The sequence below is a fragment of the Salvia splendens genome, chromosome 20 (assembly GCF_004379255.2).
Source record: "Salvia splendens isolate huo1 chromosome 20, SspV2, whole genome shotgun sequence".
Taxonomy (NCBI): Eukaryota; Viridiplantae; Streptophyta; class Magnoliopsida; order Lamiales; family Lamiaceae; genus Salvia; species Salvia splendens.
The window spans coordinates 24,853,082-24,880,192 of NC_056051.1; the positions used below are offsets into that span (position 1 = coordinate 24,853,082).

Sequence of the window (27,111 nt, forward strand, 5' to 3'; positions counted from 1 at the left end):
CCTAATTAGTTTGTTTAGTTGATGACATTACCTACTAGTTATAACTTATAACTCTTGAATGGTTGCAAAGATCTGGTATAAATAATAAATTGATAATAAGGGGTGTATCTGCAGTTCTTGTAAATAATTTCAACCGTTTTAAATTCCACTTATACTTGCTCATTAATTCCACATGAATAAATAACATAACACTATACTATCCTAAGATATTATGGAGACATGGCTAGACCTTTTAGTAGATATACATAAATTAATAGTAGTAATTCTTATTCATGCTAGCTCAAATATTATTTAATTGTTAATTTTAATAATTTAAAACCTAAAAATTTACATTTCATTTTTTTAAATTGATTACTTTTAAAATAACTATCTAAATTTTTTTTTGTGTGAACAGCCATAATATGATCGAATATCATCACTCCTATCTTAAATCTTTACGATAAATTCGTCAATATTTGAATAATAGTAGTACTATCTTTTCACAGATAAAAGTAATAGACGGCTGTGAAGAAAATACTTGCATGAGGCGGTTAATCTTTGACCATATTTAAAGCATAAACATTTAGTCTAATATTTAAGCAAAGCAAAGACGTAATTATGAGAAAAGTAATAGACATAGCTCATGCTAATTGACCAGCTATATCCTAACACTAGCACAAAATTTAGAACTAGGAAAAATAGTTCATCTTCTAGAGGAAAAATAATTTAATTTAATAAACAGATTAGCCTAATCTTTTTAACGTGTAACATTATTTTATTGCAAATTATCAAAAACAACAGTATATATTCTTTGGACTTCATCTGATGTCACGGATTTTATACATACATATATTTATATCCCCCTAAAAAGCTATGATCTTATCTAACTCTACTATAAATTAGTTAATGAAATTATAAAAAACCGACAAATAACCCCAACAAACAATTATATATATAGGTGGATCATTGACTTTCTTGAAATAAATCCATAATTGCGTAGGTGGAAGAATAATACTATTATAATATATGATCCCAATTCTCTCTGTATATATTTAAAAACTAACATATCCCAACCTTTTTCTAAACATTTCTGCACCATGTAATACATGTGCCCACCTGATGAAAAGTGTATATTTAGCATCAATTTCTTCATCAATTATTGTTAATTTTGTCAATTAAATGAAGGTTCTTTTTGTTAAATGCAATTTACCTAATGTGTGGTTCATTTTCTTATCTCTGAATTTTTTATTTTTCGAGATTTGAGTCATTATTAACCTTGCCATGCATTAAATTTCATTTACTTCTTGCTAAAGTAGCAATCCAATCTTCTAGACCTCCTACAATTATTATTATTTTTTTACAATATAAAGACCAATCTTAACTTAACATAAGTTTAAGATATTATATCACTTGTGAACAAAAGTGAGTGAAAAACGGTAATAGAATCTAAGTTTTTTTTTATATTACTATATATTAATTTTATAATGGAATATGCATATAATGATTTAGTGGGCATGTGGTCCACACTTGTTAAAACTGAAAACACTAAATGAATCTTTAATTTGTGGATGTCTTCAAACGATAAAACGGGTCTTTATTTCAGGAACGTAAAGAGTAATATTTATCATATTGGGTTAAAAATTTTAAAATTAAGGAAAAGAGAAGATGAAAAATACCCTTGTTCGTGATTAAAATTTAAAAGTCTTCTTTTAACTTGATGCAACTTTAAAAAATACTCTATATAAATGTAAATCTCAATTTATTATGCTGATTATAGTAGTGTGTGTGTAATCTCATTATCAAAATTGGAAAAAAATATGGAGTATATGAAATTTTAAAATGATGAATAGAAAGAGTATAATTTAATATCTATACGTTGTCTAAAGTTGACATAGTAACAATGTTTCTTTCTGCGCTAGCAAGTCTTGGAGTTTTTTTTATTTATTTTCCAAACAACTTTATTTTTTTTACTATAAATCTATGTAATATACACCTCCCCTGAAAAAGTATTGCAATTCCGCTTATAAGTCACGCATTATTTCTTATTTTCAATTATGCCATTAATTTCCATTTGACCAATACCAAAATTGTCATTTATATAAAAAATTATAATAACACTAATCTGCGAGTAGTAGTCTTTTTGTTTACAACCAAAGGTTTTTTTTTTCTTTTTGTAACAGATCAATGATTTTTTAGCAATGGAACTTTGGCACTTTTACCTAAATCAAAACCTGCCTAATCTAGAAATTGCCCAAACGAATAAACTAGTTTATAACATTAATTATTTCAGTCACAAAAGTTTCATACATATTATACTAGTACAAAAATACGACTGCAAATTTATCCTTATATAAAGGTGTATAATTTCACTAATTATTTCATTCCGAGAAGTTCCCCACTTATTATAGTACTATCATAAACTTGAGCAAAATCGTTTAATGAGTCAAAATTCATGAACATATTCACCCCCTTTTAGAATTTGAAGGCCTAATTCATTAATTTTACTCATTGTTTTTTCAGTAAAAAAGTGCTAAAGTTTGAAATTGCCGAGCAGCATCATCCACCATAAAGCGGTGAGAATATAAATAATAGCAACATCAAAAGTAACGTAACAAACGACAAAAAACCAACTACCTTCAGATAACAAACATCATCGTCTCGCAACAAAGTGAAGTTATAGATATTGTTGTACATTAAAAAATACAATTGATGCTCGTATTGCAAAATAAAACAAATTATTCAAATTGAGATCTAATGATTACAAGTACCAAGAATAAAGAAAAAATTCGATGGAAAACAAGGAGCCTTCCTAAATCGCAAATTTATGAAAAGATATTGAATTTTGTTACTAACCTCGTCCACAAAAATAGTCGTATTTTTTCCATTTTAGACCGTCCACAAAACTAGTTTCTATAATGAGGTAATTCACTAACAACACTCAAACCACATTTTCTCTTTATCGTCCGCAATGAAGACTATTTTTCTGGATCGAATTATTCTTTGAAAATATGTTTAATAATGATTTTTGAAGTAAGTTCCGATTGATACAAGAAATTTTTTTTTATCAAAATTACTGCGTTAGACTAAACAATTGTCCTAAATTAGGCACCATCCGTCGAACATAACATCACTAAACAACACTTAAACCCTTTTTTTTCACGGTTATTTTACCAATTTGTATTAAAATCCGTATAGTCCACAATTAAGATTATTTTTCTAGACTGAATTAGTATTTGAAAAAGTGTTTATTAGTAATTTATTAAATAAGTGCCGATTGATACATAAATTTTTTACTATAATATCCAGTATAATTACTATATCCGACTAAACAATACTCCTAAATTAGGCACCATTTGTCCAATATAAATCGGGACTATAAAACAGATGATGAGGTAAATAACAATTACCATATCTACCAAGTTAAACAGTAAAGAAGCACAGTAAAAAAACAGCCAACAAAAAAACTCGAAAAATGTCTCAGACAAACTGGTTTCGCCCATGCTGTCCGAAAATTAAATACTCAAAATCCAAATGCTGGCGCTGACATAGCACTCATAAATTCTTTAATTTCCATGATATATTTCTGACCAATCGCACCCAACTATTTCATAAATCTCAAGCCATTTAATAAACCCAATTAATAATCGCTCTTTCTCTGACCAATAGCTGAATCAGAAAGACCACTAATCCATGTCGCCTTGCTTGAAAATCCATTAATCTAATCAAGAATTCAATAAAGAAAAAATAACCCATCAATTTCTCAGAAAGAGATTGCTCTGATAGCGATGAAAACAGTGCTCTATCAAAAAAGGATATGTACATTATGTTTATTTTCTTGCAATTATTAAAAAAGTTTGCTTTGTGTTTGTGTATTTGACAGAGAGAGAGAGAGGGGGGTTTGGTTTAAAAGTTAAGCTAAGTTAGCACATGTTTAAGAGAGAGAAATTTGCTCGTCGTGGTGAAGAAGCAGAAGGCGCCTAAATATGGTTGTGGAGATGCGAGCCGCTTCTGCCATTGGAGATAGAAAAGGAACTTTCTCTGTGCTCTTCCTTTTCCTTCTCTTCATTCTCATCCTCTTCATCCTCTAATTAATTCAACCATATCTACTTTTTCCAACTTTGCCGATGATTTCCTTTCTTTTTCAAGCATCAATTTTACTTATTTGAACCAAAGACCGAATCTTTCTGGGATTTCTTGATGTGGGCGTGTGTGTTTTTCTGAGCTCTTTCTTCATTTTTGGGCCTTTTTGTGTTGTGTTACATGAGATTTCATAAATCTGAGTTTGTTGAGCTTTTTGTTGTATGAAAAATTCAATCTTGGAATCTGGTGTGGATGATTCTGGGATTGGTTGAATTCAGTTCTAACCTAGAATTTGTTTTTTATTAGTATGTAATGTTTATATATATGATTAGCACAGACACATTACTTGCCGGAGAGTGGAGTTTCCTAAATCTCACCAAGTTTTATACAAAGGTAAATCTACTATTGCTTTTTTCTTAATCTCATTTGTGATTGAAAAAATATGTCAAATATAAAAAATCAGATTTTGCTTCAAAATGTTTGTTTTGACCAATGATTTTCAATATATATATATATGGGAGTCAAGAATTTTGAATTCTACCACTGTTAATCACCTTGGAATGCCTTCTTTCAATCTCTGCTGCTTTGTTTAGCTTAAAGATTTAAAAATTTATGTGTTTACAGGAGAGAAAGAGGATATCCTTCCTAATCTGATTTTGCTTCAAAAAGTTTGTTTTGGTGAATGATTTTTAAGATTTTTATGTGTTTCAAGAATTTTGAATTCTACCACTTTTAATCACCTTGGAATGCCTTCTTTCAATCTCTGCCGCTTCCTTTAGCTTAAAGATTAAATTTTTATGTGTTTCACAAGAGAGAAAGAGGATATCCTTCCTAATCTGTGTTTTCGTATGATGAAATTTGCAGATTGAAGCTTGATTTCTGGTGCTAATCGTTTGGATTTGTCTGAATTTTTGGTATTTACTTTCTCCTTTAGTGGCTTCTTCTAATTCTTGGGGGTTCTTTCTTTTATTGAATTTTGTGGTATATTCATCTTTGATTTTCAGGAGGTCAAAGAAAAATAAAAAGAAGATAGAAAACACCACTATTTTTATTGTGGGGTTGATAGTTTAAAGTCATATTCGATCAAGTTTCTCTTAAGATTATTAGAAGGAGAGTAGGGAAATTATTGGGAACTATTTGTTTGTCAATCTTGAATAAGATTATCAGAAGGAAGAGAAGAGCAATTTTCCTCTAAAGGGGCAAAATTTGAGTCCTTGTGTGACTGGATTCTGCTGGTATATGGGAATGCGTGGTACTTCTCTGCTGAATTTTATTCAAAAGTTTCAATCTTGGATGTCTTGGGGTTACATTGATACAAATACCATATTGTGTGGATTTGAGATGATGGATAACGGCAGCCTTTGTTCCAAGTGTGCACGAAATGTGTTGAGTTCGTACCCCAAGTACCAGTGTCTAGTCTGTGGGAGTCTGTTGTGCAATAACTGTAGTGACTGCCTTACCTCTTTCGATGGAGTTGTATCGACCGATCATTTGAAGGACACTGCAGAGGAAGTGATTTATACTATGTCGTGCAAGATTTGTTCTGAACATAGCCCCCCAAATAAAAGTGGCAGACGATGCAGTGGCAAAGTCTATCCTTCTGAGTCTCCGAGTCAAAGCCAAGAACCCCCATCACCAAGTTTTAGTGGTGAGGGAAGTGATGGTCATTCCCCTATTGCTCTAGCTAGGAGTAGTGATGCGTCTTTCCCCAACGATCTATCTCCAGTGCCTGCTTATTGCTCAAGCAGGTAACGAGCTCGCATGACTTTTGTGTTTTCTGATTTGTATCTGATGATGTTATCTTGATATCTTGATATATTTTTATGTAGGAGCTATGATGATGAGGGCGAGCAGTCGATGAGCCACTTCTTCAGCATACCCAACGAATACTTTCATGATGGTTCTGATGTAGATTCGAGTTGTGTTAGTGTTAGACATGAATTTTATAATCCCATGTCTTTAGGATCAAGCCCTTCCGACAGCCCCTCCAGGCCGCATACAGTATCTAGTGGAGTCGGGTGTCATGTACAGCTAGATCAAACGTCTCAAGATGACCATGAGCAGGCTGTTTTAGAAATGCCTGCGAAAGGGATTTGGGACGCAGAAGATGCCGATGACCTGCCAATTCTTCGGCATGCTAGCGAAGAGCTGCTTCAGCCATTGGATTTTGAAAACAATGGTCTGATTTGGCTTCCTCCTCCTCCCGATGATGCCAATGACGAGGTGGAGAAGAACTTATTTACTTATGATGATGAGGACGACGAAGTTGGGGATTCGGGTGTTATGTTTTTGCCTACCGCTACCATAGATACCATGTTTTCAGCGAAGGAGAAGCAGTGTCACAACGACAAAGGACCCTGGAGATCTGCAGTGCAGGGGCACTTTAGTGCTCTCGTATCACATCTTTTACAAGGGAAGGGTATAGTTGCTGAAAAGGATAACGGTGCTGATGATTGGCTTGAAATAGTAACCACTATCGCGTGGCAGGCTGCGAAATTCTTGAAGCCGGATACTAGTAGAGGAGGCAGCATGGATCCCTGTGACTATTTAAAGGTCAAATGTGTAGCTTCAGGAACCCCTTGCCAGAGGTAAATGACATACTGTTTCCCAAAGATCGCATTTTTACACACGAGCACCATATAGTAAAGCTTACAAACGAGCGTATAGTCAAAACAATTTCCATTTAAAGATATAACATTCACATTATTTGCTTATTTGCCTTAGTTAGTTATAATAGAGTGTATGCTATCTTTCTCTTGTGCAGCAAATTTATTAGAGGAGTAGTTTGTACCAAGAACATAAAACACAAACGAATGACGTCGCAATACAAAAATGCTCGACTGCTTCTCTTAGGAGGAGCTCTGGAGTACCAAAGAGTTCCCAATCAGCTGGCATCGTTCGAGACATTACTGCAACTGGTTTGTCATGATTTGATTTTCTTGTCCAATACGTTTATGTTACTCCTGTGATGTTAAAAAACCTTGCTTGATCGATGAATCAGGAGAACGATCATCTGAAGACGGTTGTTTCCAAGATAGAGGCCCATCGTCCAAATGTTCTGCTAGTCGAGAAAAGTGTGTCTTCAATTGCTCTCGAGCATCTGCTAGCAAAAGATATCTCCTTAGTTCTGAATGTTAAAAGACCTCTATTGGAGAAGATTGCTAGATGTACTGGTGCTAGTATAACTCCATCGACTGATCACATACCCACAACGAGGTTGGGGCACTGCGAAATCTTCCGCTTGGAAAAAGTTTCAGAAGATCATGAACCAGTCAACCAATTCAATAGAAAACCATCTAAAACTTTGATGTTTTTCGAAGGTTGTCCAAGGCGCTTAGGCTGCACGGTACGATATCCATCACATGTTTAAGTATTCTGTCTACTTATTTTCCGATCGTCTCTGCTATTTGTAATACTCTTTGTGATAAGCTTATAGACATGTACCTTTCAATGCGCAGGTTGTACTGCGGGGGTCGTCCCGAGAAGAGCTTAGGAAGCTGAAACATGTGACTCAATATGCTGTCTTTGCAGCATATCATTTGTCACTAGAGACTTCTTTTCTTGTAGACGAGGGCGCTAGTCTTCCTAAAGTGGTGACTAAAACGCCTCTTGACAAGGCCGTATCTGTGGCTCCTGATTCTGCTGTGGCCACCACTTGCTCGGAAGAAAACAAAGCTTCGGATATAGATTTAGGATCCGCGGATCTCACTTTGGAGCTAGGACTGCAGGAGTCGTTGTCTGAGCTTGGCGATGATGGTTATGATGATGTTTCTATCCCAGACGAATTTAGATACAGAAAAGCACTATCTGAGGCATGCAATGAGAATCTAGCATTAGATGTAGCTCCCGATGGCCTTAGACGTGCAGAAACGATAGGTCAAGAAGAGGGCCAGTCGGGTGTTGTTGGACTAGCAACTCCTGTACATGGCGAAGATACTGAAGCATCCGGTGAATATTTTTCAGCTAACGACAGTCACCACAGCATACTAGTTTCCTTTTCCAGCCATAATATGGCGAATGGAACTGTATGTGAACGGTCAAGGCTTGTTCGCTTGAAATTCTATGGCAACTCTGATAAACCACTAGGGAGGTTTCTGAGGGATGATTTGTTCGATCAGGTAACTTCTGTTTTTATTTCATTCTTTGCCATTCTCTCGATGATTATTCTTGTATCTCATTGCGTTTCATATTTGCAGTCATTTCTATGTCGATCGTGCAAGGAATCAGCTGAAGCCCATGTTATGTGTTATACACACCAGCATGCCAATCTTACAATAAACGTTAAACGCCTTCTATCAGCTAAGCTTCCCGGGGAACAGGATGGGAAGATATGGATGTGGCATAGATGCCTCAGGTGTGAACGCAGTGAAGGGGTTCCACCAGCCACTCAACGAGTGGTTATGTCCGGTGCTGCTTGGGGACTTTCGTTTGGGAAGTTTCTTGAACTTAGTTTTTCAAACCATGCAACAGGGAACCGTGTTTCCACCTGTGGCCATTCGCTGCAGAGAGACTGCCTCAGATTTTATGGGTACGCGACAAACTCTTCGATCACAGATTTCCATTGTGAGATAACACAGCAGAGGTAGAATGATTAATTAACATACCTTGTTATTCTCTGACAGTTTTGGCAATATGGTTGCTTTCTTTCGGTATTCACCTATCAACATCCTCTCCATTCGTCTGCCTCCTTCAACTCTTGAATTTGGCGATCCCGGTGAGCAACCTTGGATAAGAAAAGAAGCATATGAGGTACGAATAATACCTACAAGATTGTTACTTTTCAAGGAATATCTGTCTTGACTGTCTCTTTTCGTATATTAGCTGTTGAGCAAAGCAAAGGCCTTGCACGCAGAGATATCACGCGTTCTTGATGAATCCAAAAGTAAATGTATATCTTCGATGGATGAATTCTCTGATGCAAACGAGCTGCACAACCATGTCTTGGAGCTAAACAGCATGCTTTGTGAAGAAAAAACTTCTTATGAAGTAAGTTGTTATCGATAGTATATTCCTATGCTTTCTATACAAACGAAAATTTCATTCATCATGTTGATCCGTTTACGTTTACTAATATGCTCACTCCTCTGATAGGATTTGCTCCAATTCGCCGACAAAGAAGTTCAAGAACACTCTGAAGCTGCAGTTGACATTCTTGAGATAAACCGTATGCGGCATTCTCTTATGGTTGGTTCAAAAGTATGGGATCGACGCCTTTTTCTACTAGACTCCCTCCTCAAAAGAGGTTCGAGCCCCAAGGCTGCAACGGATGTTACATCTCATATTGGATTGAAAGATTCTGATCCAAGCATGAAAGAGAACAATAACAACAACCTTGATCTTGGTACGGAAGATGATGCTTCTGTGCATCCAAAAATAGAAGATTGCGCCAATGACGAGGGGCTTGACTCTTCACAACTCGAATCCGGTTTCATGGAAAGTTATCAAAGACTGCAGCGCAGCAGAGAAGAACTGCACCAAGGCGACGAGAATCCTGCAAATTCGACTACTTTAGAGCGTGCTCCATCAGCTGGATCAATTCTTTCGGATAAGATAGATTCCGCATGGTCTGGTGCTGATCTGGTGTCGATGAAATCTCAGTCGCTTGACATGTCAAGCTTAGATGCATCGGAAACTCCTTCATTCGCTCAGGTTAATCAAAAAGAGAATCCGGTGTTCAGAAGACTGGCAGGACCTACAAGAGTTCATTCCTTTGATTCTGCTCAACGGCTCCAAGAAAGAATGCGCAGAGGTCTTCCCCCTTCCTCGATGTACTTGTCGAATATTCGATCATTCCATGCTTCTGGCGACTACAGGCACATGGTCAGGGATCCTGTTGCGAATGTACAGAGGACTTACTCCCAACTATCATTCCGCGAAGCTGAAAAGTTTAACCTTCCTTCGACTGATCCTCCCTCCTTTATATCCTCCCTCTCTCTCGTGCCTGAAGGGGCTAGATTGATGGTTCTGCAAAATGGCCATGAGGATGTTGTCGTCACTGTCTACGACAACGAGCCCACCAGCATAATATCATACGCCCTTAGCTCCAAAGAGTATGATGACTGGGTAGCTGGGAGGCTAACCGGGACTGAGATAGGGTCGAACGTTAGGCTCCTCAACAAGGTGAGCTCACTAGCTTCCGAGCTGTCAACGTGGCAATCTTTTGGTTCGTTGGATTCAGACTACACGAACTTTGGAAATTACAGCTCCGACGATGGTGTTTCTTCGTCGACATCAGATCAAGATAACTGCCCTCATCTCCGGATCACTTTTGAGGACGAATCATCCAATGCTGGTGGAAAGGTGAAGTTCTCTGTCACTTCTTACTACGCGAAACAGTTTGATGCACTCCGTAGGAAATGCTGTCCGTGTGAAGTGGACTTTGTACGTTCCTTGAGTCGCTGCAGAAGGTGGGGCGCTCAAGGAGGGAAGAGCAACGTCTACTTTGCAAAGTCGTTCGATGACCGGTTCATCATCAAGCAAGTGACTAAAACCGAGTTGGAATCTTTCGAAGAATTCGCCCCTCAGTATTTCAAGTATTTGAAAGACGCTCTTACCTCAGGAAGCCCTACTTGCCTTGCCAAAGTCCTAGGCATATTTCAGGTTCATTCCCATTCCCAAAAAAGCCATTTTTTTTTCAAATTTATGTATACATGTAATAACTTTTAATTGTTTTCTATTACATCTTAGGTTACTGTCAAGAAAGGAGGCAAAGATGTGAAAATGGATTTGATGGTGATGGAGAATCTATTCTACAAGAGAAACATCTCCAAAGTCTACGATCTAAAGGGCTCATTACGGTCGCGTTACAACTCAGACACAACCGGGGCTAACAAGGTGCTCTTAGACATGAATCTGTTGGAAACGCTTCGCACAAATCCTATATTTCTCGGTGGCAAGGCGAAAAGGAGCTTGGAGAGAGCCGTGTGGAACGACACATCATTTTTAGCCGTAAGCATCACTAATACATTACTAAAATAGTACATGATTTTTGACCGGTGTTGTAACATGATATGTGTGTGGCTTTGTAGTCTGTGGACGTGATGGACTACTCGTTGCTGGTTGGGGTGGACGAGGAGAGGAAGGAGCTCGTGATGGGGATCATCGATTTCATGAGGCAGTATACATGGGACAAGCATTTGGAGACATGGGTGAAGGCTTCAGGGATACTAGGTGGTCCTAAAAATGCATCTCCAACAATAATTTCTCCAAAGCAATACAAGAAAAGATTTAGAAAGGCTATGACTACCTATTTCCTCACTGTTCCAGATCAATGGTCATCTTAAATCACCATTCTTTCCTTCAAATCTCTTTGTCTCTCTTGTATTTTTTTTCATATATTGATTACTTTTTAAGGGGGAGAATTCACCCCCAAGAGGAGGTGTATACCAATGTAAATTAATATAGGAAAATAGCCTCATTCCAATATTTCTTGTTTTCATTTGTTCTATTAAATACTATTGTAAAACAATGATTTTGAGGATAAGAAACATGGAAAAATTGTGATGTATTATGCTATTGTTGTTTAGAAGATCATGCACCTTAATTAGGTATTGGAATAATTGAATTATTTGTGGAAAATGGGAAATTAATTAAATGATTATAAACACTAATTATTTTAGTAATGATATATTGTATAATTGGATTAGAAGACTAGACTAAATTGAAGAACAAAAGTCTTCAATCTGACATATTTTTCAAACCTAGCAAATAGTTAGTATTTGAAACTACAATTTGTTAAAAGTAGACAAGTACTACTACTATATAACAGCTGCACAAGGATTAAAGGGGCATTTTAAGGCTCACCGTTGACTTTTCGAAGGCACAATAATTCAACAAAATAACTATATTTGCAACTTTATTTAATTTTGTTTTAAGGGAAAGAAGTTGAGAGATGGCATATGCAAATAGGAAACATGCTAATACAATAAGAAAATTAATTGACTTTGAGTGATTTAATTAGGTTTTATAGTTGGTGGTTGTTAGCTGTTGCCTCCACATATTTTTCAATTAAGCGTTTAAGAAATATATTGTTGCATGGTCATTATTTAATATTAGAAATGTCATTTTCTAAAATTAATTTTTTGGGGTACAATTGAAATTAGTTATGACTTTAAACACAATAGTTCTAATTTTGGCTCCACATTTAACTAACCAGATAATAAATAAATGGTTGATGATGATCAAATAGTTCCAAAGGAGGATAGTTTAATAGATTGTCTATTCTAAAATTGTGACAAGTTTATGTTTTCTGAGTGTAAAAATGATCCAAAGCAATGGACTTTACAAAGTCCATAACGAATTATGACAGTTGAATATAAAAAAATCAACATACCAATTGAAACAACATTAAATATGCTTATAAATGTCAAGAATCAATCAACAAATACAACAATATTAGACCAGTCTATCTCCATTAGCAAATGTATTGATCTCATAGCACATATTATATTCAAATAACGCTTATATACCAAACAACACAATCACATCAAACAATTATACATTTTCCTTACGTTCTCACCAAAAATACATTTTTTTCTGAAACCAAAGCTCTGTTAAACCCATCTATTTGAATTACGAGCACGAAGAAATTAGATATAGAAATTTAAATTTATAATAATAATTAGTAGTAGTAGTAGTAGTATATAAGAAGAGAATCATACAACCTACTCTCTCATAATTCACCTAGCTAGAATACATTTCTAGACATTATTCTCAGAATCTAAAATCTGACCATTTACACATACAAAAATAACAGAAATATTTCTGCTATACTTTGTTGCTGAGAATTGTTACATGTGAATTCGGAGAGACGAAACAAAAGAGATTACCCATTTATATATCTTTTGCCAAAATAATTATGAAGCCATAACAATATGTTGGATCTCTCCTTCATGGATCGGTAAAAATCCAACTCGTTTCTGCAATTCAACATATTAAGTCATAATTAAATTTAAAAAAAATGTGTACTATTTATCAAGAAAAAATATCAATGATGATTTGGTTGGGTCCATGTCATGTAGTTGCCCAATTGATTATGTTGCTAAAGAAAAATCTTAGTCATTATTTGTGTTCAAGACTTTTTAGTTTTTGTAAATCCATCTAATCCTTGTCATATTTAATGTTGTAGTTATCTTTTTCTGTCAATAAAATTATGCAGCCATATTATTGCTTGCCAAACAAAATTGTTTTTGATAATATTCAGAAGAAAATACATTAATAATTTTAATTAATATTCAATACAATAAACATATCATCTCCTATAAATTTTTAATAAAGATTATATCTAATAATTTAATCTTCCCCATACTTCCCAACAAACTTATTTAGAGGACAAAAACTAAAATACCATTTTATTATTTTTTAATAATTTATCAATAATGTAAAACTTTTAAAAAAAAGTAATCAAAAGTTTTTCATTTGCAACTAAAATCCCACTAGTTGACATCTCCATCAATTCTAAAGTGAAATAATTAGCTAGACCCAAAACTATCTAACGATGCCAAACTTTCTTATTCGAAATTTTCTAATACATTTTGCGTTTCCCCCAAAATTATTATTGACGAGTGCAGGCTTTTGGAAATTTTTTTTAATGTAGAATTCATTTTTTTAGCATTTTTGTATACATGTGAAAACGTTGGATGCAAGAGCCGACCTAGTTTGACTACACAAGACATGGTCTTAATTTTATACACACAAAAAGTTTGAAACAGTTTAGTAAATTTGTCTTATTACCTTGAAAATCTGAAACTGTCAAAATTTTAGAATTTCCATAGAAAAAAGAAGATTGAATTTTCAGAAATTAAGTTGAGAACACGTACGGAACTATTATTTTACTATTATTGCGTAATCTATGTTTTACTTTATAGATATCTACATGATTAATTAATATTATCTGTTGGATCTTACTGATTTTTCAAACAAAAATCACATGGAACGAAAGTTTATGTTCAATACAAACAAATTCCGCTAAACATGGCAAGAAAAATGGAGAAACTCGAATTTGTAGAGTATGACAAGGGGAAGAAAAAGTCCTTGTTTATTTTAGGTAATTACTTATTACTACTATTTAGTATTATTCATTATATTATTTTTAGAATAAATATCCTATAAAAATTACTAGCAATCAGAATATCGATTTTCACTTGCACGTCGATTACTCAATCGATGCTTAATTTCGGCAGCCAAGTCGTTAATCTGATCACCAGAATTTTTTTTGCCGAACAATGTATTCTCAAAAATAAAACGATGGGTGCTAAATGGTAATTACCTAACCGGAATATTTTTGGCTAAACGTCCCAAACAAAACAAAATCGACTATTTACCTATAATTTGCATGATTATGTGCAATTAAACAATTTAAACTAGTATTAAAAAATTTTATTACCAGAAATAACTAACCTTGATTCGACGATCTCCATTAAAATGCACATTCTTCTCCGCCGCCGCCTCGCCGCCGTCCGCGGAGGCCCTCTTCGCCATGCATAGCCCCACGATCTTCTCCGCCACCTCCCCGCTATCCTTACCCTCCGCCATCAGCCTCTCCACCTCCGCTCTCGGCAGCCTCATCCTCACCCTCTTCCCGGCCTCCGCGGCCTTCTCCTTCTCCTCCTCAGCCGCCGCGATGCTCGGCGGCTTCATTATAGACAAATCCGAAGCCGAGCGGCGCGCCAGCATCAAACTCTCGAGCCGGTCCTTCGCGCCCATGTGAATTCCCGATCTTACCCTCCGCGCGCCGTTTTCCTCGGGAAATTTGGGCAGCTCGACTAGGAAATAGAGGCGCTTCGGGTTCAGCTCCTGCTGCGGCTCCAGCGGCTTGGCTCGCACGCCGTAATGCTTCACGGCTTCCGATTCGAGCAGGACGTGGCCCGGGTAGCCCTCCAAGACCGACCCGGCTCGAATCGGAGTCTTTAGTTTGAAGCTCTCACCGTTGATCTTCATCACTTTTGCACTCTTCCTTCCTCCCAAACTATTCCCCATTTTATTGTTGCCTTATTTTTCTTGATTTTGTGTGATGTGAAAAAATGAATTATGGGAAGAGGAGTGATGGATAGGAATTTGGGTAGCTTTTATGGAGGTGGTTATATGCAAGGGGTTATTGTTGCATGAAGTTTATGAGGTCAAGAAAAGTGTGCACATTTGGAAACTTTGGAGGCCCTTTGAAAAATACTACTACTACTAGACAAGATTGGGACATACCAATCCATAATATTGTTACACAACAGCTAAAAAGAATTTATTACTCTATTTATAATTATTCTAAAATTTTCGATTTTAGAAATTTGGGTTTTAGTTTTTCAAAGCTAATTTTATGTCTATGCTTCTATAGTACTACTACTACTACCGTTGTATCAATGTTGAACATTTTAAATTGTGTTCCTATTAGTTAGGAGAGTTGTCTCGCATGCATTTTATAAAATATTTTTGTTTTTACTAATAAACGTGGTCATGCTTATCTGAAGCCAACGTATAGAATATTCTTTGGCTCCTACATTCTCCAATGTCTTCAAAATTTTCAATCAAATTGAAGTATCATACGTACGTGTCATAGTTAGGTTGAACTATCATACGTATTTTTTAGTACGACCAATATATTTATGCTAAAGTGGTGTAACAACTAACCTCATTTTTGTTTTTCATCAACTCCCAATTTCTTCCCTAACAAAAATAAAAATGGACTTTGAGAGAACATGATGGTAAGTTGGTAACAAGTCAATAAAACAAATCGAAAATGACACAAAGTTAGGAGCAAAAATGATTGATTAATCCAAGTAATAATTTCTTCAATAAAGGAGCCCTTAGTGGTAAAAATGATTAATACTGTATCTTTGTTGATTGTTAATGGATCACTAATTACTTGTTCAATGAAAGGGACTTGCGTTAATCACGGCGTGCATGTATTGGTGCCAACTGCCAAGCTTGGTTAGTGGTCTTTTGACTTGGCCTCTTTTGTAGTTTGAAAGATAATTATCAAAATTTAAATAATTATATAAAAATAACAGCAAAAATAACAATAATATTTAAAATTATGCAACGATATATACAGAATGATTGGGTGATATAATGATCGGAATTGAAGTCGAAATTATGATCTTAGCTATCGGATATTATGATTTTTGAACCATATCTAAACACGAGAAATATAAGATAATGATCGGATGTCGGACTTCTAATCTTAGCCATTGGATATTATTGATTTTAGTACCATATCTAGACTCGAGGAATATACGATGCACATGGTGGCGGATCGGAGCCTCATGGCTCCTATAGGTAGGGCAAGTGCCCCTTTCAAAAATTAATATCTATTTTTTTCTTTGAATTGGCAAATTCATTTAAATTTCTTCTTAAATGCCCTTTTTAAATTCTTAAAAAAATTAATTACATTATTGCCCTTTTTTAATTCTTCAAAATAATTATGTGCAATTTTGCCCTTTCTAGGTCTTGATTGCACCGTGCACGTGATTTACAATCTTGAGTTTAAATTTGAATGTCAATATTTTGACCAAATTATGTACGGTATTTTTCTCTATATAAAAGTGTAAATTTTGCGTACCACATAATTGTAGTCGTTAATAAGGTTAGTGAAATTAAATATTATTTCTATTATTGTTGTTGTGTTTTTCTTTATTCTACATGGCGAAAAGTAAGACTATATCGTAAAATTCGCCCGCTTTCAATTTTGAATATATATATATATAATGAGTTTTGATCTATGCAAAACTAGATTTAAATACAGAAACGCAGAACAATATCATACGTATGGCACTTTTAGGTCATAGTTAGTTAATTTTTAGGTCATGCTAACAAAGCATGACCTAAAATGATCTTAGCATGACATTAAACTCAAATATTATAATATGACCTAAAATTGCTTAATTATGACCTTCCGTGTTTTTGGTTAATTATTGACCATTAGATCATCTAATCCTAGGGCCAAGATTTGGGCTGCATTTCTGGATTTAAATGCATTTTTATTTTGATCATCTCCCTACAATTTATATAGTTAGTTAATTTTCTGTATTTAAATCTAGTTTTATTTTGATCGGGATCTCCATATATATATATATATATATATAGGGTCTTGTTAGGTTGAGATTTTTTAGCTTAATTGAGAATTGAGATGCATTTTCAGCCACTCATTTTGAAATGTCAACTACAAGTAGATTATATCAACTAAGGGTATTATCGTCATTTCATTTCAATAGCCAGAATATCAAATGTCAACAACTCGTATTAAAATGTCAACAACTAAAAAAAATTTATTTTTTTATTTTTTTAAATTTATTTTTTTATTTTTATAAAATTTTTTAAAAAATTTTTTTAAATTTTTTTAATTTTTTTAATTTTCACGCGATGTCAACTACGATGTGTAGCCTGCACATCAAATGTCAATAGCCCTGCACATCAAATGTCAATAGCCTGCACATCAAATGTCAACAGGTTATAGTTGACATTATATGTGTATAGGTGATATGAATCGTATATGTAGTTGACATTATATATGTGCAGTTGACATGAATTGTATATGTAGTTGACATTATATGTGTGTAGTTGACATGAATTGTATATGTAGTTGACAAAAAAATAAAAATAATAAAAAAAAATAAAAAATTGAAAAAAAAATTTAATTTTTTTTAAAAAAATAAAAAAATATTTATTAAATAAAATGTATGATGAAATTACCATTCTGCCCTTTCACAATTAATTAATGTAAAAATATTTTCCATGTGGTAAATTCTGGACCACTCATTTAATAAAAATGAGTGGCTAATAATGCATCTCAATTCTCAATTAGGCTAAAAAATCTCAATTGATCACAACCCTATATATATATATATATATGAACACGAGACAATTTACCATAATTTAATTGGAATGAATACCCTTTAATTAAAATATTAAATTCTATCTATAAATCATTTATTTAATGAACGAAGAAGGTGGTTTAATATTATTACTTTAATTCAAATTTAACTAAAAAAACGTAATCACAGAGTGCCTAACACATTATTTATTTTCTGTTATTATGAAAAAGTGCCTAACACTCTGATAATAATAGGATAGAGTTCTGTGGTTATCAACATATATGGAGATTGAGTTTGAGTGTTTGACCATGACTCACAAAAAGGGGATCCATAATCCATTCCGATGTTCGGCTCATTTTCATTTAACAAATTAAATAAATTTTTAGATTTTAAAATTCGTCACTTTTTTATTAAATTTTGTTGAAGTTATATAATCCTACTAGAAGTATCTAATCAATTTGCATTTATATAATAAATCATGAGTATATACGTAAATTCAGGCTACGTAAATCTACAAAGGCCTAGTAACTCAGTAATGCATATCACTGTAGTAAATAGTTTCAAAATAATCATGTCACAAATTTTATACACTAATCAATAATCAAGAATGAAGCAAATAAATACATTAGCAGCCATGAGAGTCGTCTCTCTTACTCGATTCTCAATTCTGTACTGTGTAAAAGAATCGTGTATATAAAAAAAAAATTCAAATGCAACAAATGAGTGCAAAATCACACCTCTTGAGAGCTCCTAAGCTGCTCCAACAAAGCTGCAGCCTTCCTCTTGGCTCTCTCCGAGCCCGACTCTGCCAGCTCGGCAAGCGCCCTTGCTGCTCCAAGCCTGCTCAGGCACGCAAGATTCACGCTGTTTCTCCTGCAAATCGAGACCAGAATAACCACAGCATTCTCCCTGCAATGAGGCAGCCCCGTCCCAAGAAGATCCGTCAAGACATGAATCGTTGCTCCCGCTGCCACAAGGGCCGCCTTTGCCTCGTGGTGGCTGACAAGAACAGAGAGAATGGTGAGAGCCTCATCAACCATCGAATCCGTAAGCATCTTGATCAGCACTGGTACAATGCCGGCCGTCACAGCGCGTCCCTTGTTTCCTTGATAGATGCAGAGGTTGAACAAGGCGGTGGCAGCGTCTTTCTTCCCTCTCGATGTCCCATTCTGGAGCAGTTCCACCAGTGCAGGTATTGCCCCGGATGCACCGATGATTATCTTGTTCTCGTCCGCGACGGACAGGCTGAAGAGGGTCGCTGCAGCGTTCTCCTTCGCCTCCACGCTTCCCTCTCTCAGGACTTGCACAACGGAGGGGACTGCGCTGGCTAGCATGATGAGCTCTATATTCTCCTTGTAGATGGAGAGATTGAGAATTGAGGTCACTGCATTATCTTGAACCTCACCATCATCGGATGCCAAGAGGTTAACCAAAATCGGGATAGCTCCAGCTGCTGCAAGCAAGATTCTGTTATCCGTGCTTCGTTTAGAGAGTGATCGAATTTCAGCAACAGCAGCCCTGATTTCCTTGACACACTGACTTGCAAGCCTACAGACAAGAGCCTCGATTGCAGCCATGTCGCCCTTGACATCACGAAATGATCCATCGCTCCTTTTCAGCCTCCCGTTCACTACCGAAGCCAGCTTAACTGCCTCATGCTTCACGTGCCACTGAGATATTAGGCTTCTCAACGCATAATTCGGAGTGAGACTGAGATTCTGCAGCTTCTGCCGCGTTTTTGGGCATGTTGTGTTGCCACAGTCCAACCATTTCTGTATATAACATCTCTCATATGTCTGAAACAGCAAAAACCAAACCACATTGTAGTAAAACTGTAAAAGCAAACGACATCGTGAATAAGGCTACCGGTTAGACCATTATACCTGTCCCGTGGCCACAACAACCGGATCCCTCATGAGCTCGAGAGAGATAGGGCAGCGCAGATCATCAGGAACGGAAACAGATTCAGGCTTCTTGCTCTCCTCTAGTGCTTTGCACGGCACGCTTACAGGGTTGCTTACATCCTCGTTCAAGATATGATCAACGGCCTCAATGCCTTCTCCTACGCCATCCATTTTCGCGCTAGCTTCATCACCAGTGTTTACAACATTGTCTAAATGTAGACCTTCAATCTCTTTTTCTAAAGGCTGAGATAAGCTCGAGTTTAGAGGGCGTCCGTGTCTATCACCGGCTCGTCTCAACTGCAATCGCACTAACTCAACCTAATGAAAGGATTATGATGTTTAGGAATGAATCATCTCCAAAAATTTAGTATAAAGATGATTAATTGCTAATGCTAACAACCTCTTCAAGCACTTCTTCTGAAATGTTGAGATCATCATAAGGCAAATTGTCCAATGCTTTCTCCAATTTCCATGTTACACATTGAAATTGGAACAGAATTTTCTTTGTGGCATCATCCTAAAATGCAGAAATCAAACAAGATAAACTAACTTAAAATAACTGCTCAGTTAAAGCATTTCAAATCAACGTAATTGAATATTCACAAAAATGCTTCTATAAACTTGATAAATCAAATGGTACACAAAAAGGAGCATTTTTGCACCATACAGTCCATACTTACACAAGAGAGCTCGGAGTTATCGGAGCCGTTAGCAGCAAACAGGAGCCTTTTTGCAACGAGAAGAGCTAAATTCAGATCAGCGAAGCCGGAATTAGGGAAAGAAGAAGAGCCCATTCGACAATTATGTCGAATTCTCTCCGAATCTTCGATTTCTTCAAGGAAATGAGCCAAAAGCGAGACTCTTCTCCCCAATTCCGTGCATTCTCTCTTGAAGAAACCGGAGAAGCCCGCGGCAGAGATACGGGAGACGTCTCGGACGAGGCGGAGAAGAACGGCTCCGTTCACCAGAGTCGTAACTTCGCCGGCCATTTCAGGAGCGGAAGCGAGGTTTCTGATTGGCATTTTCACAAACGGAATGTCGACATCGTGGTATGGGATGTGAACGTTATTATAAAGGTTTGCTGTAATAGCCCATCATATCCGACTAATTTTAAACTAACAGATTTTCTATATCCAATTTTACGATTCATTTTTTTTAGTGGTAATTTGATGGAGATCAACTAACAATTAATCTCTAGAATTGTGGAAGGAAATCTATAAAAAAAATTTAAATTGATTTTTTGGTGGGCAACTCGAATAATACATAATTATTTTTTATTTAATAATCTTAAAAATTTTATGCAAATGTGTTGATTATTTTTAAATATTTCATGTATATTTAAAACTATTACTCCACATAAAACTAATGAATTCGCATAATCAACTATTTCCATGATTATAGGACATTGGAATTTTAAATGATAGTACTACTATTACTATCTAGTATTTAAATTATTTGCAGGATTATATAGTACGATCATCTGAATTATGAAATTAATTAGATTTGATTTGAAAATTTAAATCAACACGAAATATTATTAAATTTCAAAACTAATTAAAATCGAAAATAATACAAATACTAGTAAAATCCTATGACGCTAAACATTATACAAAATCACTATTCGCATCGAAAATTTGATTTATTCGAACACTAATTATCCGTCCAATTATTTTACTTAAGCCTATTTTAAATTATTAAATTATATTCTCTTCGTTCACTATTAAATCTCTCTATGCTATTTCAGAATGTTTGTTGTTACTATATGTTTTGTTTCATTTTTGTTATATTTGGTAGGTAAACTTTAGATTCCTTTTTGTTGTTATATGTAACGTTTCATTTTTTGGCAGGTAAACTTTAGATTCCATTCAATTTAACATTTAATTATAGGCAGTATAGTATATATAAATAAGACTAATATTATAGCAACTTTTAACATATATTTGTCCACATTTTTATACTTTGTCGATTATAAATGAAAAACTTATTAGGAGATAGAATAAATATTATATTGATTTAATCTACACGTACAACATTTTCAATAATGAATTCGCACCAACGCGCAAATCGGAACAAAATATTTTATTGAGAGAGAGATATAGAAAAGAAAATAGGGTATATTTTGGGGCCACAAAAAGGAGAAATTGGTTAATATATTTGGTAGAAACAAACGAGTACAGTTGACAGAATATAATGTATGGTTGTTAAGAAACTATATGCTGTAATAAGTCATAATTAATATTTTTATTTATCAAACACATCATAACATATTGGGAAATTATATGCTCTAGTGCGAATTCTATGTTGAAAAATGGCTCCCTTTTGTGAGACTTATTAGGCAACCAAACTTTTTTTTTTTTGCTTTAAGTAATAATACAAAACAGCTCATTTGCTTATCTCTACTCATCTCTTTATTGTTTTTTTTTCAACAAAAAGTAAATTGTAGTAGTTGTTAGAATAAAATACAAAAATAATCACGGATATAAATTAAACGAGCACATGAAATGTTTACTCAGTTGGATACTATTTGCATCGATGTATAATAGCGCCATCAAGTTAAAGATGTTACTGTATTTTGAATGTGTATTTTACAATAAGAAAATAACTTTATATATATAGGCAATATAGGTTATAAAAGTTAATAAGAAATACTATATCTCTTCTTCATATATTAATTTTATAAATATAATAATTCAATAAAGTGTGAATTTCATTTGTTTATGAAACTTTTAATTACTACTCCATATTTTTCTCAAAATAATAAAATGAGAATGTTTTGATTTTCAGAAGGAGCAGCGGTGAGGTAGGTGTCAAATTATAATTATTAGAGATACGCTCCAAAATTCTTTATTTCGAAATACTATATCTATCCACTAATCATTATTCCAGACAAGTAACCAAAAAAATAAACATACCAAAGTCAGCTAACAATTATTGTAGACATATATACCTTCCAAATTCATTAAATCTGACATTTTCATTGATCCACACGTTTGGACGGCCATTGACTGGCGTGCAATTTTTTTTTCATTTATTTTATTTAGGAAATCTTTTCATTCCCATTAGTTTAATCGTAAAATTACATATCATGTCATATGAATGCTACGCAAGAACATTATAAAATCAATATAAATTGTACTACTACAAAAAAGACTTAGATATACTTTTGGGCTTATATATAGTTCGTGATTTAAGAGTATCTAAAAAGACTTAGATATACTTTTGGGCTTATATATAGTTCGTGATTTAAGAGTATCTATAATAGGGAGGAATCATTGTTGGACAAGCCACTTTTATTTATCCATAGCCACTTATTTATCCACAGCCATAAAAAAAAATGTCCATAGCAATAGAGGTGTAACGACCCGCTAAGCCGATATTATTATAAACTATATTATTATTAGCTTGATTATTTATATAATTGACTTTTATGCGATTTAAATCCGAGCTACGATAGATTGACGTCATTGTTTGTTTTGACGATAGGAAAGTGAATAAAACACGTAAATAAATATATTACACTTGTATGAATATAATAAATTTAAATGAATAAATAAATAAGACCCAAAAATTTAAAATTTTAATGTCCGATACATCCCACAAAAGTCCAACAAAATTTAATTTATACATCCTACGTTCTAAGAAAATCGGGTGCTTCAACGCGGACAGCCACGAACTTGAACCGATTATACCTACACCAAATTAAGAAAACGAATAAATAAATAATCAATTAATAAAAAAATAATAATAAAAAAATATATATTAATAAATAAAAAGGAATGCAGATCCCTTGGGCTCATTTTTTTTCAGACACAACATTAAATGGTGCATTTAATTAGAGAAGGAAATCATTCTCCAGATAAAGAAGAATATTTGAGATAGGATTATGTCAAGGCCACTTGCTTTTCCTCACACCTAAATATCATCACCGCCTCACCCTTCCACCGCCTCATCCTTTCACCAAAGTTTATTCATCTTAAAAAAAAAAAGGACAACAGATGATCCATTTCCTTCCCTATCACTGCAACGAGCCGCAACAAGAATTCAGGGAGATCTTTTCTTTTGAAAACCACGGCAGACTTCGAAGGGTGTCAAATTCCTAGATCAATCCTAACTGTGAAATTGAAATTTTCCAACTTCAAGAACCTCCATTTTCAGCCTTGTGAACTCCACAACGTCCTACTCACGGAGGTATATCTTTTACTCGATTCTAAAGCATGAACTTTTAGCAATTGTTTCACAGCATATCATAATCCACTTTCCCCCCACACACAATTATTTGAGCATAATCGATCGAACACCCACTGCGAAAGAAAATAATTTGTAAAAGGGACTTACCTTGCGGGGTGGTTCGGATTGGTTTCGGGACGAATCGGGGGCTGTGGTGATGTTTCGGGGCTGCACGACCACCGACGGAGCAGGGGCGAACAAACAGCCCGACTCTGTGCAGCGGCAGCAGCAGCGGCTGACTTTAGACAGCCGAGACGGTGGCTGGACGACGGCCACCAGCAGCGACGGTGTGCGGCGGAAGATCGGGAGGAGGAGGATCCGCGGCGACGTGAGCTGGAGACAAGAGAGAGAGGAGCGAGAGAGGAAAGAAATGATGGAGGGAACACGCCGGCGGTGGAGCGAAGGCGACGACGACGCCGGCGGGATGGCTGGTCGACGGAAATTTTGATTTGGGAGATGGATTCTTCCTATTGTGCAATTGGGGAAGAAGAGTGAATAGAGATTAAGAGAGAGGGGAGACCGATGGCGATAAGTGTGGGGGAGTATATGGGCTGATATTATGGGCTGATTTAATCCTAGAATTGGGGCTACTGTTTTTTTTCTAATTAATAGTTGGGCTAATTTAATTAGTGTTGGGACAATTTCTAATTTGGTGCAAATATTGTGGGCTAGTACTATGGAATATACAGTGGGCTAGAATAATTTAATTACTGGGCCAAGATTCATCAAAGAGCAAGACGAATTGTTTGACTGGATGGAATTAATTTCTAAGGGATTTTGGACGGAAGAATAAAATGGTTAAGAATATAAAATAATTTGTTATGATCCAAGTTGCTATAGTTTTTATAGAATAATTAGTAAGGTATAGAACACTAATTTTAGTTTGACCGATAATTAAATAAATCTTTGAGTTGATAATTAAATTAATTGTGGGGAATTATTTAATTAATTCTCGGAATAAATCGATGTACAAATGATTTACCCCAAGTTTCGAAATAAATGTATTTGCGAGGGGAAATACTTGCGATAATTTAATTGTGCACTTTTATAATTTTTGGGATTTTAATTCGATATCGTGGAGGGAAACATGAGGAGCCAACATAGGAATTATGGGCGTAAGCGGCCGACCGGCATCGTCCCGCGACGCCTCGGGCGGCTGCTAAGGAAATGGAAAGAAAGAGGGAGACGACGTTCTCAACTCACAAAAATAATTAAGTTTAATAAAGAAGTGCTATTAATTAAATTTCCCAATTTAATTAATATGCAAGTTTCTAAAATTTTCTAATGGTGAACAAATGATAAAAGAAATAAAGTAGGGGCATGCATTTCTATAAGTATGTGAATTTCTATTAAGTACGTTGTTTGTTTTCAAAAGGCTATCTCTGTGAGTTAAGGGTGGAGTCAGGAAAATTCAAGTTAAGGGAACTAAACGATCAAGGTGAGCTTTCTTATACTTAAAATACAAATCGTATTCTATGAAAACGCGAGCACATGTTCGTGGATGTTTTAAAGATATTGTCTTGCCATAAATGTTTTGTGTATGATGCCTATCTGTTTGGCTAAGGCCAAGTGAATTATGAATGATGATATAAGTCGAATTCGGGTCCCAGTGAGGGTGGTGTCCCCACTCGGACTAGTGTACACAAGCTACCTCTGACATGTTGGGCAGAGCAGGTGACCGAGGAAGGTGGCCACCTTCCCGGCACAAGGATACCTCTGACATATTGGGCAGAGAAGGTGACCGTGGAAGGTGGCCACCTTCCCGGCACATGTATGTAAGGTGACCGTGTGAGAACACCATCTCAACGGCACAATGTGATCAGATATGGCTAAGTACAGGAAAAAGGGACTGCAGTCCAATGTGATATTTTTAGTAAGCTCGGGTCTTTTCAACAACACTCCGAGTGTTACTATGATGATGGCTTGACAATATGTTCAAATGTATATGTGTAATTTTCGGCAATGTGTTCACTGAGTACTTTTTGTACTCAGCCCTGCATATATTTCTAAATGTGCAGGTTGAGCAGCGAAGTGGTGGAGGAAGTGCTATTGAGACAAGACATTTAATTCAGTCAGATTTTGACTCTCGGAGGTTCATGTCTTCATACATGGAACCGCGTTCATTTGCTTCCGTTGTGCATCTTAAAATACTCAGGTCTAATTTTGTTCAAAACTCTGATTTTATTTCAAGCTATTCCCATTTGTTTCGAGCTATGGTCGATTTTTGTTTTCCCCTTTCTTCCCCGTTTCTTTAATCCTCCCCTAGTCGCGATCAACCGTGTTTTCTATCCTTAGAAAATGCGGTCGTGACAGAGTGGTATCAGAGCATTCTTTCTAGCTCTGAACCCGAGAGTCTTCTTTGAAAATCTTTGGTCTAGCCTTGTTCCACTAGACTGTCTAATTGATGAAAATGCTCGTAGCACCCCCACCAATCGCACTCAACGAGGAAAAAGGTAACTTGTTCTTTTTCAAAAGAAAGTCAAGATATTTAAAAGTTTGAAATGGATAAATAACTCATGCAGTTAATTTGCGTGAACAGATGAAAATACTGAGTTTAAAGAAAGAGTTGGTGTTTCTTGATTTGGTAGCGTGCTTAAAGAAAGAGTTAGTATGTCTTTTCTTGGCTAAAGATTGTGAATGTATGAATAAAAGAAGTAACTTTCTTGAATGGAGAAAGGTACTGAAATATGAAAGTATAAAGTATATAAGTCTGGAACTAATTGTTGAAAGGATGTCTCTTTTTGAGTTGGTAAAATGATATCGCTTTTTGAGTAGTTTTTGAATCATGTTGCTAGAATGGGGAAATCAAAATTTCCAAGAACTTAGAATACTTAGTTATGCGTTCCTTCTAGAACACAATATGAACTCAAACTTAGAAGTACAATATGAACATTTCTCGCTTTCCCGAGCGACGATAAGAAAGTACACGATAAGAAAGAAGTTTCGTCACGAGAAAAGTAATCCAACATAGAACAAAACGATGTTTTCTACGTCCCAATGACATGAATAATCTGGGTTAGCCATTGTCTTTCTTGACAATCCAATCACTCCAAAGGATCATACCTTTGATCCAACTAAGCGATGAACACATACATGGCAAGAGAATATGATTACAATGT

At 35.4% G+C, this 27,111-nt stretch overlaps 3 protein-coding genes and 1 long non-coding RNA gene across 4 annotated transcripts; 1 reads left to right on the forward strand and 3 right to left on the reverse strand.

Moving 5' to 3' along the window:
• Positions 1 to 3,819: 3,819 nt before the first annotated feature.
• On the forward strand, positions 3,820 to 11,566 carry LOC121782531 (putative 1-phosphatidylinositol-3-phosphate 5-kinase FAB1C). The gene is made up of 13 exons (XM_042180406.1): positions 3,820 to 4,452; positions 4,924 to 4,973; positions 5,064 to 5,807; positions 5,889 to 6,647; positions 6,824 to 6,977; positions 7,061 to 7,405; positions 7,518 to 8,177; positions 8,256 to 8,587; positions 8,682 to 8,808; positions 8,881 to 9,045; positions 9,151 to 10,659; positions 10,747 to 11,007; positions 11,088 to 11,566. The coding sequence occupies exons 3-13, from the start codon at positions 5,299 to 5,301 to the stop codon at positions 11,340 to 11,342; spliced, it is 5,076 nt and encodes a 1,691-aa protein (XP_042036340.1). The 5' UTR covers positions 3,820 to 4,452; positions 4,924 to 4,973; positions 5,064 to 5,298; the 3' UTR covers positions 11,343 to 11,566.
• A 1,081-nt stretch (positions 11,567 to 12,647) lies between these two features.
• Positions 12,648 to 15,226, reverse strand: LOC121780717 (uncharacterized protein At1g66480-like). Its single transcript, XM_042178350.1, has 2 exons — positions 14,458 to 15,226; positions 12,648 to 12,977 (listed from the first exon to the last, which is right to left on the reverse strand). Exons 1-2 carry the CDS (start codon positions 15,034 to 15,036, stop codon positions 12,915 to 12,917), a joined length of 642 nt encoding a protein of 213 aa, XP_042034284.1. The 5' UTR covers positions 15,037 to 15,226; the 3' UTR covers positions 12,648 to 12,914.
• Positions 15,227 to 18,433: 3,207 nt separating this feature from the next.
• Positions 18,434 to 20,823, reverse strand: LOC121780745 (U-box domain-containing protein 10-like). The gene is made up of 4 exons (XM_042178372.1): positions 20,446 to 20,823; positions 20,166 to 20,282; positions 19,745 to 20,083; positions 18,434 to 19,657 (listed from the first exon to the last, which is right to left on the reverse strand). The coding sequence occupies exons 1-4, from the start codon at positions 20,785 to 20,787 to the stop codon at positions 18,593 to 18,595; spliced, it is 1,863 nt and encodes a 620-aa protein (XP_042034306.1). The 5' UTR covers positions 20,788 to 20,823; the 3' UTR covers positions 18,434 to 18,592.
• A 2,466-nt stretch (positions 20,824 to 23,289) lies between these two features.
• LOC121780727 lies at positions 23,290 to 25,130 on the reverse strand. Its single transcript, XR_006046081.1, has 2 exons — positions 24,101 to 25,130; positions 23,290 to 23,454 (listed from the first exon to the last, which is right to left on the reverse strand). It is a non-coding gene; the product is annotated as an uncharacterized LOC121780727 (long non-coding RNA).
• Positions 25,131 to 27,111: the final 1,981 nt, after the last annotated feature.